This window comes from Cucumis sativus, chromosome 6 (genome assembly GCF_000004075.3).
Source record: "Cucumis sativus cultivar 9930 chromosome 6, Cucumber_9930_V3, whole genome shotgun sequence".
Classification (NCBI taxonomy): Eukaryota; Viridiplantae; Streptophyta; class Magnoliopsida; order Cucurbitales; family Cucurbitaceae; genus Cucumis; species Cucumis sativus.
Window position 1 is genome coordinate 22,849,738 of NC_026660.2, and position 16,056 is coordinate 22,865,793.

Genomic DNA, 16,056 nt, shown 5'->3' on the forward strand with positions numbered 1-16,056 from the left:
TTTGATGGGTCTCACGTCATTCTTACGGGTTGTTACAATATAGTTAACAATAAATAGCGGTAGGTATAAGATATTTCCATGCTATCATAGTATTATAATTTTTTTCTATATCAATGAGTACATTTCTTCTAATTTTGAAAATATATTCACATTGTTTTATTACCAAATCTACAAGACCAAGTTCAAAATTTATTGAAAAAATGAAAATAGGTTTGAACAATTTTCTTTTCTGAAAAAATTGGTTTGAAAATTTATGGAAATGGGGGATTGGTTTGGTTTGGTTCATTTAATACATATATGTATGAGCATAGGACAGCTCATTGATTCATCTCCCAAGGACGAGAATGAAGTACTTTGTGGTTTCTTTTCATTCTTCGAAAATCACTTTTCCCTTTCACTCATTTCCAAATGCTTCTCTTCATGCAAATCTCTATAAACTCCCAACACATACACATAATTGTCACTATCATGTACAACTTTGCAACCACGAAAATTACCAAAATTAAATTAAATTAAATAGTTGGTGCAATCTTGAATTGTATTTATTTCATGTCTAATTCATTCCGATAGTAACTTTTTCTTTTTAAAAGTGAGAAAGTAAGTTTCTTTTATAGAGTTATTTGATTTACGCTTATCTTTATGTTGCGAGGTAGTTATTCAATAAAATTTTATCGATAGTAAATATTTTTTTATTGTATAACAAAAGAGAGACGTATGGACGAAATTCTACTATCATATACTATTTGTTTATGCTATAAATTTTTATTGATAAATATTTGTAGAACCTACAATAATGTCAACAATCCTACTTTACTTTAAAATCGCGTTGATGTGACACAGAAGAAGTTTTTTTATACAAACAACGGTATAGAAAACTTTATAAACTAGATTGGACCTAATCTTTACACTTTGTTTAATAATGCTTTCATGGGTCACCTGAACAATCATTACCACTAAAAGGCCTCCTTTTTTCTATCTGTTTCATTTTTTTTTTCAAGACATGTACTTTTGCAATAATGGGAAGGGAGAGGAAATCAAATTTGCAGTTTATAAGTTCATCTCTCTCTCTGCATTAAATAACATATTACATTGTAATAATCTGATAGGATTGAGAACTTTTGAAGCAAAGCAAAAGATAATATAATGAAGGTTATATAAAATAGAAAGATAAACTCCCAAGAAGCCTTTTTGTTTTTGTTTTGAAGTGGGCAAAACCCTTCCCCACTTTCACTAGCAGATAGCAAAAATTATGGGGTTCTAGGCACTGAAATGAAGCACATGAAAGTTGGGCCACTCCAAAAAAACTCAAACTCTCTCTTACACTCGAAGATTCTTCTTGAGTGAGTGAGTGAGTGAGTGAGTGAGAGAGAGAGAGAATAGAGATGTACCTTAGCTTAGCTATAGCTAAGTTGGCATCCATGGAGAAAGACCCCATGTTTAAAACACCATGGACCCAAAATATCCTTATCTCCATTTTTTATATTAAAGCAGTGAACTGAAGTCAGTATAGCTCCAAATATAACCAAAAAAACGCGCAACACAAATAGAATTGACACTTTCAATATGCATTACCTTTTGATTTAATCATTGTATGGTTGTATGATAATTCTGAACTCATTTAATTCACGACTGTTTTGATTAGTTTAATCATATAATATTTGGGTATAAGCAAGCCTATAGGATGTTAAATCTTATATTAGTGACTACCACAAAGATTGAACTCCTTTTTCCTTTATCAAATTCAAGTTTTTTTATTTACAATTACGTCAACTCAACCATGAAAAACTTTGGATAGTCAATTACATATCCATTGGTTGTATACAGCTTAATTGTCTTATTTGAACCAGGGTTTGAAACCAAACCTCTCCTTAAGAGAATAGATGTGAGGATTAAGGTACATAAAATCCAATGTAGATTATATTATATTGAAGTACTTTGTACACACTTTGTCCAATCCAGACAGGCGTGGTCAAAAATTCACGTGAAAAAGAGAAAATTTGAGAAAGGAAAATGGTTATGAATTAGGGTAAAGATGATTGGGTTGAGATGAATGTGTTGTGTGCACGTGCATTGCTCAGTTCTAACAAGCTGTACTTTGTAAGTGATAACATACCCTGCAGGTCAGGAAGCTGCCATTTTTTTTTCTCCATTTATAGTTTTGAAACTTTATTTTTTTGTAGTTCAAATATATTAATTTGAGGCCCTTTGTTCAACTACTTTTGCCCCATATCTTCCCATTAATAACTTCCCATGCTTCCCCCTTGGAAGCATATGTTTTCCCCAATTATACATATATGTATTCTTCTTCATCTCCCTCTTTAATTTCTTCTGCTTTTCACTTTTCTCTTCTTCCATAAATCATTATTATTCTTTCCAAATTTATTATCAGTCACAGTTAAACTATGAAGTAAAATTTGACTTCATTTTTATTTCTATACATGTTGAGATTTTTTATCTCGATTTTTTGTGATTTTTTATGGTGTTGATTGAGTTGCATTCAACTAGCTAGTTTATAATATCATTCTTTTCTATACCGACAGTACATTGAATACATATATAATATAGAGTGAAGGATATTTAAACTACCAACTTGGATTTTTTGACCTACAAACACAGTAAGCATATGCATGAACCACTATTAATAGCATACACACAAATATTCCAAAATCTTGATACAGTTAGCATTTTGGTTATTCTAGTTAGATAACTACACTCCATAGAAGATAGAAGATATGCACTTCCATTATTGCATATTATTAAGTAATCATAGCTTTCTATATATGAATTTTTTATCTCTCAGTGAAGAAAAAATTAATATTTCTATTCCAAGGTCCAAAACATTATTTTCAAGATTCGGTAGGTAATTTGTTTGAGAACAATGTAACATGTTGTACATTCGTTTTTTAAGTATAACTATGAGGTGGAAGATTAAACATTAAACCTTAGAGAATAATGTCATATCAATACTACCAAATCAAGCTCACTTTGACTACAACACTTGTATAAATTTATAGATTATGTTCTGAGTGTCTAAATAATGGCATTGATCACATATAATGTTAATATATATATATAATATTTTTATAACATCATCGAAAAATCATTTGGTTTTTAAATTTTTTAAAAAATCGATTTGATTTCAAAATTTAAAAATTAACTTTGAAAGTTAGCCAAATCTTAAAAATGAAAACCATTGTATCGTGAAAACAAACCAATATTTTTAAAATAATAGGAAAGTTATCAAACGGACCTACGAAATCCAACTCCCATTCGTAACACGATTATATTTTATCATTACTTACTCTTGATTTGGCAATTTTTAATTTATACTATTATTTAGATCACACGTGTTGATAAGAAAAAACAAAAAAGTTAATATCCCCCCAACAAACAATCCATCAATCAATCTATAACATGCACGGTCCTACTTTTTAATTCAGAAACTATATCATAAAGAAAAAATGCAAATGTCAATTCTCATAGAGTGGAAGCCCATGAGATAATGTTTCCCCATAGATTAGAGACTAAGGTTGTCCATAACCTAAAGTGCTAAATGAAGATTTTGCGACAATTAAAAAAACAAAGATTCTTCCTAAATTTCTTTTTTTTTTTTCTAATCTTCATTTACCATAGCAAATTATTTACAGTTAAAGCTACTCCTGGAATGTGTTACATATTGCATAGTTGGGATGAGGTATTTTGATTTTCTTGAAACTCCATGTTGTTTCAACCCCTCAACGTTGGCTCCAGTTTTCCAACCCAATATATTTTAATGGGCAAGTCAGTTAAGAATAATTCTAACCTATTATAATTTCAAACGATGACAAAACTAATCTCTAGCTCGTGTTAACTAAAAAAACAAACCAAAGAATATATCATTAACAAACCATTATGAACCATTTAGTGGTAAAAATGGAGATAGTCTCAATATCTAAGAGGGCGTTTGGCCGTAGGACTATGGGGGTGGACTCCACGGTTGAGAGAAGGATTGTGGAAAACCTATTCTTCCTCTCTTTTTCACCATTCCACTCCTTCTCCAGTCCTTTTCACTCCTTTCTCAAGCTCTCCCAAACACATACTGTCATAACAATACTATCATAATTCTTTCATCAAACACATACTATCATAATACTATCTATCATAATCCTTCCCCCGAATGTATTCTATCATAACACTAGGAGTCTATGACTATTATAATATTTGGATTATCACAACACTAACTCTTTCCTAAATCAACTCTCCCTCAAACGCACCCTAAGAGATCATGAGTTTAATCCATAATGACCACTTATCTATGAATTAATTTCTCATGAGTTTTCTTTGACACCCAAATGTTATAACGTATGTAAATTTATATTGTAAATTTATATCATTGGTTACATATTAATTAATTTCACATACATTATGTATGGGCCAGACTTTGGTCCAAGCTCTTTATTGATGGATAAATGTGGGCTAAGGATTTAGGATATGTAGTACACATGACTTGAGACTGACACTATAATGAATATAATGTTGAGGTTTTCATCCCATCAATCGTGCCCAATTATACTCTCAAAATCATGATTTGATTATAAGAATTGTGAAGATAATACAGCATGTTTTATACTTCTGGAGTTCCGAAACGTGCGTGGTTGAAATGGTAATTAATATCCTTCTCTCTCTAAGGTATATCATCAAATTGACATACAAATGATTATCTCAAACCCCAACACAACTCTTAGAAATTTTATCAATTCTTTACCAAATCCAGAACTTTGGGGTTACTAAATTCAACACCCACTAACCTCCTTATTCTAAAATGCAAGAGGAAACACAAACCTTAATTAACACGATCTTCCTATCTAGAGTTCAGAGCTCAGAGGTCAGGTTTGATCTCATCTTGTAGGTGACTTATTGAGATGTAAATCTCAAAATTCAGTTTGTGGCTCCACGACATGCCTAATAACAGTCAAATGAAGTTATTTGTTCCAAACCATTTTCATGACTAGAATGAAGCAGTTCTATATATTATAATTTAGAGGACTATGAAAATAAGATGGAACATGTGTACTCATTCTAACAAAAATAATAGAATGCATGTCACTGGAAATCTCACGGGAAAGCTAGCTGAAAATCATTGGCTTTATATCATTTACTAAGATCCTGCTAAAGACCTCTATGAAGCTTTACTTTGGCCAACATTTCCTTCTCTAAAAGCACTTCAACTGAACAGTTCCCTGTTTTGTCTAATCCAATTCTGCTTTCACTTTCTCAAATTTCAATAGGTGCACAAACTGATAGCACTAATGAAAGGTTGCTTAAGCATGATATTTTATTTGAAGTGGTGATTGGCTGCAGAACATTGTGAGAAACTACTGTTTGTGTTTGTAATTTATAAACTGACATCACTAAGCAACTCAAACAGGGAACATCATTATGCCTAACTAACTTTTAGGTCTTCGTAAATATTTCCATTACGAAGGTGGATGTTCCCTGTTGAGGCTGATAAAGTAGACCAACAATAACATTTCAACCAAACTCATTCATTAATTAAAAATACATATAAGACTTTATATCTTGTCTTAGTCTTCTGGTGGAGACTCCATACTTCAATTTTTAATACTAACTTTTCAATTATAAAACCACTAGGAGAAATTTTTAATATTATTCATCAAATCTAAGAACTTAACAACTGTCCTATAAATGCTGCAGCCTTATTCTGACGAATCTAAGTCTACGATACTCAAAACCCCAGGATGAAGTTCTTGGTACTTATCTTATCAATGATGATATTGAGCTACACTTGCTCAGCGACTTCAAGAAGGATTGCTTTGGGAGGACTTCATGGACAAGGAAACCAATATTTCTTCAAACAAGCACAAAAAGTTGAAGAAAATAACAGCAGAAAGAGCAATTTCAAGCACCCAGAAAGTGGCGTTAGCAACCATCATTCATTGCCTCGAGAGTACTTCAACAACTCACAAGGAAATGACAACGATAATGGCAATGGCGGAAGTGGGTAACTATTGCAAATTCAGAAGACCAATATATAATAGTTGATATATTGTACCAGAGAGGTCCGAGTAGTTCTTTATCTTCTATCTTTCAGTGTTCCTGTGTTCCAAGGAGTAGGCAACCAGGTTATGAGGGTAGAGGGAGGTGGGCTGTCCTACTGTAATCGATACCATCTGTCTAGAAAATCCAAAGAACTAATGATGGTAACCCCTTAAGTGTATACAAGGGTCTATGTTTATGCATGTGCATATGAGAGAGCTATTAATAAGAAGGCACTGGTGCTAAATGATACATTATGTAAACAAAAATCTAAAGAAGTCAACTGGCATGTATGTTGATTGAGACTTGAAAAAATACATACTTCGAAAGAACTAGAGTAATAATCAATTTGCAAAACATTGCATAACAAAAGTAAACTTACCTCACCCATGTGTGAGTAAGAATTAGAAGAAGATACAAGGGTGGTCGTGTTCTTCAGTAGAAGTAAACATTAGTAACAATGGAGATCGGAGATGAATACTTAAGATTTATGCTGATTTCTCCTTCATCTGAGCAATTAGTTCCAACTTGAACATGACTTCCTTTCCTCTAGCTTCTCGAGAATTAACAATTAGTATTAGGAAACGTATATGATCTAATTTATGACTTACCTAAAAAATCGAACATTAGAAAAAGAGGAGGGAAGAGAAAGGATCATACTGGATATTTTCAGTTAATTAGCTCCGTGGCTTTTATAAAAGATTTTCTTCCCAATTTCAAAGTGCATATCACCATTACAAAAGGGTCAAAACAGAAACAAAGATCTTTTTACATCCAATTATAAGTATTACTTAGACTTCAACCTCCGACTGCAAAGGAATTTCTGCTGCTTCCAAAGTTGATGTCAGTCATACTTCTTCCGCCCCCAATTGAATGACAAAGAGTTACTTTCAATAAGATCCATGGGAGGTGTAATTTCTTTGACTGATTTTGGACCGCGCTCCTTTGGGTATGGATAGATGTTGGCCAGTTCATAAACACGTTGGAGCAGGGACTTTGGTAGTGGACGTGAGGCATGTGTCTGCTTCCCTTCAATCTGTATAATTAAAACAGTATGGTAATTGAATACCTTTTCAACGTACTAAAAGCATGCTAAAAATGCTTTGCATACATAAAATTCACTAGAGTTGGAACAAGAACAAAAACATCATTAAAAAGTCCATTTATGGCATAAACAAATTCACATTCACTAGAAAGGCAAAGCACAAAAGACAAAGGGCTCACCCCTTTTTTGTTCTGTATGTTAACACAGCTAGCTCTCAGAAGATTTCGCCATTTGTCCTGCAGGGAGGTCGAGGTAACTAAAACTCAATGGATAAAAGCGAAGTTAATCAGGATGGATAGAGTATGGACAAATACCCTGAGATCTATAGGTGTACGATGAGGAGAAGATGCAAATAGATGCTTCTTAATATGAGTCCAGCGGCCAGTTCCATACTCGGCGATTCCATCAACTAATCGCATTACTTCAGTAAGGGTCCACATCTTCTGGCGCCTCCTATCATACTTTTTACATCTTTTAGCAGATGAATAAACATTCTTACACTCAGTTGCAGACAATTCATCTTCGGATAGAAATTCCTGAGATGTAGAATGAAATAACTTAAAATTCTAAACTACAGTAGAATTAGTTCAATGTATTTGGGGTCTTGAGCAAAGACAAACACATAACGAAAAAAGATACAGAGGATAGGGAAGGCGGAAGATAAGCAACTGCATTAGGGAGAGGTGAGGGAGAAGACCAGAAAGTAATAACAGCACAACAGAATCATGCATTTCACCAGTCAGTAAATCAGGTCTGTAATGCCCCGGATGTAAACAAATAAAGCTTCAGGGTCAAAGCCACTCAAATTACCACAAAACTCAAAAGGTTTACAATTCTAGGATGAGACCCGTTTAGTCCATTTTTTACCCACCCCATATTTGAGGTCAGACTATTTCAAAATCGATCAAAATTTATAATTACAATATATTTTGAAGTTCTAATTTTATACTCGAATTACAGTGATGAATATTGGCATCTGAATTAGAACTTAATAGGAACCTATCAAAGATGTGCCTACACATATACAACAAGATGATGATAGGAATGGTTCAATACATGGTGATTGGCAGAGGTGGAGCAAACTTTGAAGTTACTGCAGGAAGACACAAAAATTTTCCATTTATAACTAACGTGTAGACGGACAAAATTGTACAAGTAAAAAAAACAAAAAGACATGCATGCATGACTTCGTTAAGTGGTTTCAGCTCTAAATCTAAAAAGGCTTGGGGCAAATGAACCATTAGAAAAATGCATAATACATAAAAGGAAAATACGCCCAAGAAATCTCAATGATATTTATATTGGCAGTATGAACAGATATCAAGAGGAAACTCTCGTACTGAATCTGGCACATGCTTCTTTGGATGTCTTCTTTCAGATTTAGGCTGCACTGGAACAGACGTACCACATTGTGAATCACTTCTAGGCGTCATTTGTACCTCATGTCTAATGTGATTGGATTCTTCAGTAGACATCACTTTCAGGTATTTATCTTTTCTAGGAAGTTTTCGCCTTCCCTTGTTATGTTCAGACTTTGAATCTAAAAGTTCTTCGATGTATCTTCGTGTAGGCTTACGCAATCTCCTCTCCCTTGAACAACTGGCAAGTTCGTTTGCCACAATATCACCCTTCACATTTTCATCAGATAAATCGCCATTTTCTATATAGTTTTCATTAGTATTGAACTTATGGATATTTCTATTATCAAGTATTGTACCACAGATGTTGCCTTCAAGTGGTGTTACACACCTACCTTTGGTCCCCAGACCTGGGGACAACTCATGAGTTAAACCCCTCTCAACAGGTGTATTACTGAATTCAGCCTCCATTACCATTGTTGCTGATAATTCTGATATTCCAAAAGCATCAGTATCAATCCTGCTTGGTCCCTGAGATTCCCTCTCTGAACTTGAGTTTTCCAATTGAAATCCCCTATTCTGTCTGAAAGAATTTTCAGCAACTTCGGCATCTGTGCTTTGAGAATACATAATCAAAGATAAGGCAAAACAGCGGTAAAGAAAAAAAGAGAGGGAAAACAGAGACTCAAGATTATTGACAAGATAAACCACGTATAAAATTTGTTAACATACAACCACACAATACTAAGGTAAAGTTAAATATTATATGATGAGAAGATAAACTTCACATGTATTTGGCAGATTGTTTGTTGCATGGAATTCCCCTACTTCATTGGCATCATCCAGCAGTTGATCAAGATCCTAGAAAATTCCATCTCACTTCAATCAATTAAAGTACAATTGTATAAAACTAATCTGAATCAGCGTTATGACATTTTCAAGTTTAAGCTTTTTTGCATTTCTTTTTCCTTCCTCTACAGGAAACCAAAAGGAGGAATAGAAAAAAGCAGATAAGAAAACTCCTACGGAAACCAGAGGTTACTGAAAGGATCCTAACTGGCATAAATCAAATAAGTGTCATAGTGACAAAAAAAACTTGGAAAGAGTACACCACAAAGAGTAAAAAATCAAACTAAATTCTGAAAAACATTCAAGAAAATGTGAGAGTTCTAGAGTTCTTTCTTATTGCTCCCAAACAAATTTTTACGTAGTAGCCTCAAGGAATAAACATTCAAGAGTCAATCATAAGAATATTTTATAAAAGTGATAAATTGTATGCTTCCAAAGAAGAGCCTTAACAGATGCTAGCTTTTCCCCTCAAAAGGATTTCTGTAAAAGAGCTAATCACAGCCATCTTGCAGCTCATGAGAGCATGTTTGACCAGAGGTACTTGCCAACCCATTCTAAAATAAAATGTTTGGCAATGGTGTAAAATCCATTAACAAAAAAGAAAAAATCAAAAGATAAGGCCATTCCATTTGAAGAAAGATCCACACCCACGACCTGATTATAATTTTCCATTTTCCCTAGCCCCCGAAGGGAAGTCCTTCCCTTTTTGGTCTGTCATGGGAAGCGTTCTCTTTGGATGGAAAATGTAAACATAAGTGATTTTGAGAGTAGTATATCATGTGTGATTTTGGAAAATTGATTGACAGTGAATCTATAAAATAACTATAATTTTAAATATCAAGAGTACCCTTCTGTTTCACCCATTCCAACCTTAATTTTGGGAAAAACTAATCTCTCTCTATAATTTGACCGTCCCTCTCTAACTTTATTTATCTCTAATCTTTCACTCCAACTTTTCTCCACCTACAAATTTTTGCTCTCTCTAGCTTTTTTTCTATATGAAATTCTTGGCACTCCATCTTTCCAGACTCTCTACCCAAAAATTTATTTACTCTAACTTCCATTTTCTCTACCAAAAAACATTGTCTCTCTCTTCAAATACCCATGCCTTTTTCCTTCCTTAGTAATCATCCACACTTCCATTGGCTAAAACAACGACACATTGATTAGGACCAATAGTGGGAAGGATACACGTCTCTCATCTAGTCTGACACAAATAGCCCAGGAGATAATATTGTAAAGGCTTAACAAATAACAACCAACTAATGAGAGAAATTTGAAATCTTGGAGTCCCCCAAACAGAGGTCCCATTAAAATCCACAAATCAAAAATACCATTTTGAAGGAAGTCAAAATACCTTGAGATAATAATCATCGCTATTGATATTTTAATACTTTTTTTTTTTTAAGAAACCAAACTTCCATTGAAAAAAGAAATAATACAAGGGCTTCCAAAGAAACAAGAGTTTAATACTAACTACAGAAAGGGCACCAGTCCAAAAGAACAAACAAGACCAATGTCATAGCTACAAAATGATCTATTGACCAAATCCCAAGAGGAAGTATTAAACACACCAATTCCCAAATCTCCTCCTTAGGTTTCCAACATCCCTAAAGATCTGACAATTGCTTTGTCCTCTCAAGCCAAATACCCCATAAAACTCATAAGGAACTTGCATAACACAACATCTTTCCCTTTCTCCCTGTGAGCACCTCTGCCAACAAAGACTGCCCATGTTAATTATGATACCCACTAACACCAAAAGACCTCCACAAACAATCTCAAAGGTGGCTCACGAAGCGATGCACCCACAGCAAATGATTCAGATCCCCGTGCTGCCTCATACAGAGGATACACGATTGCTAGAGTGAGATAAAGGACAAATAAATTCAGACACAATCCAAGAAACTGAGTGTAATAGAGAAAGCAAGGTCATGGTTCTATAGAGAATGCAGCGTAATTCTCCCTCAAAGATCTTAACCTTTATTGAAATTTTAATCTTCTCTCCTATAAAGGAGAGAAGGTTGAAGCCTCCAAAGCAACTGAATTAAGGTAGGATAAAAAGGTCCAGGGACCACAACCTAATTTCCCTCCTCCCTAAAATAATGAATCCCTCTCGAAGAATAAAGAGGAGATCTGCCACATCAATTGCCTTTCTGTCAGATAGGGAAATGCAAAAGCCCAAAGAGATCAAGGAAGAAAGATCATAAGAAAGCAACACGAAGACCACAAAATGCAAATTATTTATTGAATAAAAAGTCTAGATGAGGAAATAAGGCACATAAAGATCTTTCCTTCTTAGATTTTAGGCTTGTCTTTTTGTACATGCTCTCCCTTGATTTTGTATTCTTCCATTTTCACTAAATAAAGCTTAATTTCTCATAAAAAATTAAAATTTAATAGTAATGACAATTTTGTTTTCTATTCTCTATTCCTTTCTCCACAGGATTATTCTTCCACATTTTTTTGGGTCATTCACGAGTCTTAAATTCTTATTGGCAATCAATGAAGCCAGACTACTTCATGTAGGATTCATAGGGAAAATAATTTCATGTAAGATTCCTAGGAAGAAAAACTTGGGCCCTTAGGGTTCAAAAGAGGAGAGAAAATTTCTAATAAGATGGAGGTAAAAGACTAAGAAGCAACCATTAGGCACACAAACACCAATATCGATAGTCCTCTTATTTGATCCTGAAAGGTTGAACCTTGCTACCACATCCAATTTACTAAGAGAAATCCCAAATTCTTGGAATAGGGAAGCATCCTCATAGTCAAAGAAAGTACCTTTTTGTTCACTCAAGTAGGAAGGAGAGCTCCAACCCCCCTGTATTTTTCAATTAAACTCGCCTTTCTTTGACATAATTAGAAGTTTGAGGGGAATAGATGGTTTGACATGTCCAGAGCCATGGAAAGGCAAGTTTTATCCTTTGTTGAGCAATCATTGGGTCTAAAGGGGACTGAGGGGAAGTTAGATGTACAGAATTCCAATGGGATTAGAAATTGGCTGTTGAACGATAAAAAACCAAAAGGCAAGTACCAAATGAATCATTATCCTTGTAACACAATATAGGCAATAGACCCGTTTTATGACATGAAATGATCAATTGGCAAGACATGAAAATATCATTAAAGATAGAAGCATACTCCAAATTTAAGTTCATGTTCGCCTCCCTGCTTGCTATTAGAATCCAATCCACCTTATAGATAATAAAAGAAATTGGCCAGGATTAGATCACTTGCTACTGTAAAAAAATTATTGGAAAAAAAAAATTAAATGTCTATGCAGTCTGTGTTGAACTTGATAGTTGGCATCACTAATCTGGATTTGTCCACATACAAGGAAAGGTTTCCAGAACATATTCACCATCACCTCAGACCAATTTAGAGTCTCAGACCCTTTTTTATCTTGAACTTATTGAGAAAATAGGATAAGACTACAGTTTTCAACTAATGCTATAGACGAAAGAACGTGGATGGAGGAAGCCCAGAGAATATAGTACAAATTAGCACCAAGCCACCGATAAAAGTATAAGGAATAGATCATAAGAATTCACCACCGTTTGTTTGTATTCCATAGCCAAAGTCGCAAGAGAAATCTTGAACTCTCAAACAACTTCCTAAAACATGCTCGCTTTTAGACTCCACAAGTAAATCCTCAACTTCATTTGAATCATTTAGTGGTGTAGGAAGAAAAGGTCTCTCCACTTTTACCTATGAAGAGAAAATTGAAAATGGTTGCAAGTCAGAAAGGTAATATCTAGACAAAAACAATTAGGCGAAAATTATGATTATGCAGAGAAGAATATCTTATTGTACAAACTGTCAATTTGGAATTGATGAAAAATCACCCCCAAATTCAAAGATTTTAGTTGGAGCAATTTAGAGAGGAGACGTGTTAAAAGAACCGCCATTCAACAAGAATCAAAATGGAAACTCACAAAAAAATAGTAGTGATACTGAGAACGAACAAGTTTTCCCAAACCTTCAAGAGGCCTAGACCATCCCATAAACTTACAAACTGAATGAAAGTTACCAAATTATAGTATTGAAATGAAGATGGAAGATTGCAAGTTTTCCAAGCACTTCAAGAGGCGTGAACTCTTCCACTAACTACTTCCAAAATTGCTCTACCAAGTTATAGCTTCCTCTACTTATAATTATAAGTTATAGCCACCTAAATATTCTATGGCACATTTATATCTGCATTCTCTCTCTATCTCATACATACATTGCGTACATACATGCATTTATACCATATATATATATATATGATGCAGGAAAAAAAGGAAATAAAATTGATATTGGGATAAAAATTGTTGAGGACCTACGAAGGTGCTCAAACTATCTTTGCTCTATCTCTACATATAGGAAACAGAAACATTCATTGGTATTATGAAATGTAATACAAATTAACAAAATATCGGAAAATAATTACAAAGAAAATCTTCATCATTTAACAAGGACAGACAAGTAAAGGTACTCACAATATCATGTAATCAAAGGTCATATATTTCTACGATACAAACATAATGATAAAAAGGAAGCTTGGAACCATGATTGTATTTGTCCTCCATCATGACAAAAATTCTCCAATAATTTAGACTTAAAATCATTCACGCATGTCAATGTTTGAAGGATGAGGCAAGCAATATAAGGTATGCATTTAAGGTGTCCAATAAATAACATTTACATGTAAAAGTTCTTTCCTGATAATAAAAAATTTCTCACCCAATGAGATTTCATATTTGTGAACTTCTGGCAGAAATGCACTTCTTGATCCATAATTTGTTTACTTTTAAGCTCAATCAATCCTACATGTCCTGATACGAATTAGTAGCTCTAACACAACAAAAAAAGGCATATGAACATAATTATTGCTGTGAACGAGCATCAACTATTGAGATAAAACACTTCATTGAAGTCTTCTACTTTCTCGTTCGAATATGTTAGGACATGATACCTTCAGAGATATTAAGTTGAAAAGGCACACTTCAAGTTTGTTTCTTTCAAAATGATGTAATTCACAAGTTACACTTGAAGAAGTTTCTCATCTTTTGGACCAAACTTCCAGGTACGACATTAAGGGATAGAGACTTTAAAAAAATAATCACTAGCTAGTAGCTGGCAGCTGCTGCCTACTATTCTTTTTAGTTCGACATCAACTATTACGGAGGTAGGGATCAAACCATCGAGGAACTTTATCCCCTCATCTATGCTCTAATTAGCAATCATTAGCTACCATTGATAATGAATAAAGTAAACTACAGTTAACACTACAACCAGTCACGCCACATAACTAAAGATATATCTCCCTAAAATCCTTCTAGGTAACCACTGAACCCACTCCTTTACTTATGTATGCCTCTGCTTTCACAATTACCATACAGAACATGTTGACCCACAACATGCAATTTCACATATTTATTTTTTAAAAATAAAATTTGAAGAATTTAAATGTACCAACTTGTTAAACTAAATCGGTCATCAATAATAATAGTAACAATAAAAACGCAACATAATCAAATAAAAATCTTCTACCTTTTATAGTCAATAAGCACAATAGACGTCTTCAAAGTAAAATAAAAATAAATAAATATCCTAATTCCTGCATTAGCTGGATAACCTTCAAATAATCATGAAATGCAAAAGAAAATGACAACAAGAAACTAAAGATTGACCAAACTTCACTAAAGATTCACAAAAGAAATATTCTCGGACAGTAATTGAATATAATACAGAAAGGAAAAAGACAAAGTTCAGACAGAATAGAACTTCAAATTTCGAATTCTAAGGTCAGGAAAGTGAAGTATCAGAGTGTGGAATTAAGAATAGAAGAAAGGGCAGGTAGAATGCAAGGAGCTATTACTAATAAGCAAAGTCAAACCTAACGCCATAGAATAGGGAAACAGTACAGAAAGGAAGCAGTTATGGTCTTCAATTTCCACCAACATCACCCAGAAGCCAAACAAACAGTAAACTAAAACAAATTACAAGTCGCCAAAGAGTCCACTAACTAAAAACTAAGAATCATTAAGCAGGTGGCAGAATCTAGAACAGGGTGTAATAGAGAAAGCAATAAACTCGAAATTCAGAGAGGAGAAGAGAAGTACCAGCACGGAAGGTGAAGATCCGAGCTTAGGTTGAAGAGAAGATTTGGGGAGAGAATGATGTTTCAGAGGATCGAAACCGGAAAAATAGAAATGTGGTTTTTTAAAAACCGCCAAACTGCGGAGGAAAATTAATTTTAATTTATGCGGCGTTTTTTTGTTCGCCGGAATTCAAACGTTTTCTGTTCCGGTTTCTCTTACCCAATTTATATGCGTTTGAAATCCGGTTCCAATACACGTGGATCTCGTTAGCGGTTTTACGGTTTGACTTCGTCATCTAACGTAACGTTACCGTTTTGACGCCGTTGGGACCGTTGTGGACCGGTTTAATTTAACACCACTTTAAGGTCGCCGCGTCGTTCCCATTCCGTCCGGCATTCCCGTCTCTTTTTTTTTTCTTTTTTTTCTTTTTTGTCTTTTTTTTACTTAACAACTTTGAGGCCATACATTTTTTAAAAAATATTTAAATATGTAAAAAATAAATAAATAACAATATTGAAATGTGTGATGTTTAGAAATTTTGTTCTTTTAGACAGTTTGGAAAATTATTTTAGGACTTTTACACACACTGATGCTGCACGTAAGAGCTTTATGGTATTAATTTCTCAATATTAACACATTTCAATCTCTCTGTTGATCCCATAATTTTAGAGTCAATTCT

At 33.9% G+C, this 16,056-nt stretch overlaps 1 protein-coding gene across 9 annotated transcripts; it reads right to left on the reverse strand.

The window, feature by feature from the left end:
* Positions 1-6,702: 6,702 nt before the first annotated feature.
* LOC101219571 lies at positions 6,703-15,553 on the reverse strand. 9 transcript variants are annotated; one of them, XM_031886745.1, is made up of 10 exons: positions 15,399-15,553; positions 14,017-14,099; positions 12,843-12,999; positions 12,433-12,485; positions 9,228-9,300; positions 8,835-9,050; positions 8,422-8,741; positions 7,396-7,617; positions 7,261-7,317; positions 6,703-7,072 (listed from the first exon to the last, which is right to left on the reverse strand). In XM_031886745.1, the coding sequence occupies exons 2-10, from the start codon at positions 14,068-14,070 to the stop codon at positions 6,881-6,883; spliced, it is 1,344 nt and encodes a 447-aa protein (XP_031742605.1). In that variant the 5' UTR covers positions 14,071-14,099; positions 15,399-15,553; the 3' UTR covers positions 6,703-6,880. The 9 variants fall into 9 exon arrangements, with proteins under 9 accessions (XP_031742605.1, XP_004143262.2, XP_011657653.1 ...); XM_004143214.3 differs by having other exon boundaries at positions 8,422-9,050; positions 12,846-12,999; XM_011659351.2 differs by having other exon boundaries at positions 8,422-9,050.
* Positions 15,554-16,056: the final 503 nt, after the last annotated feature.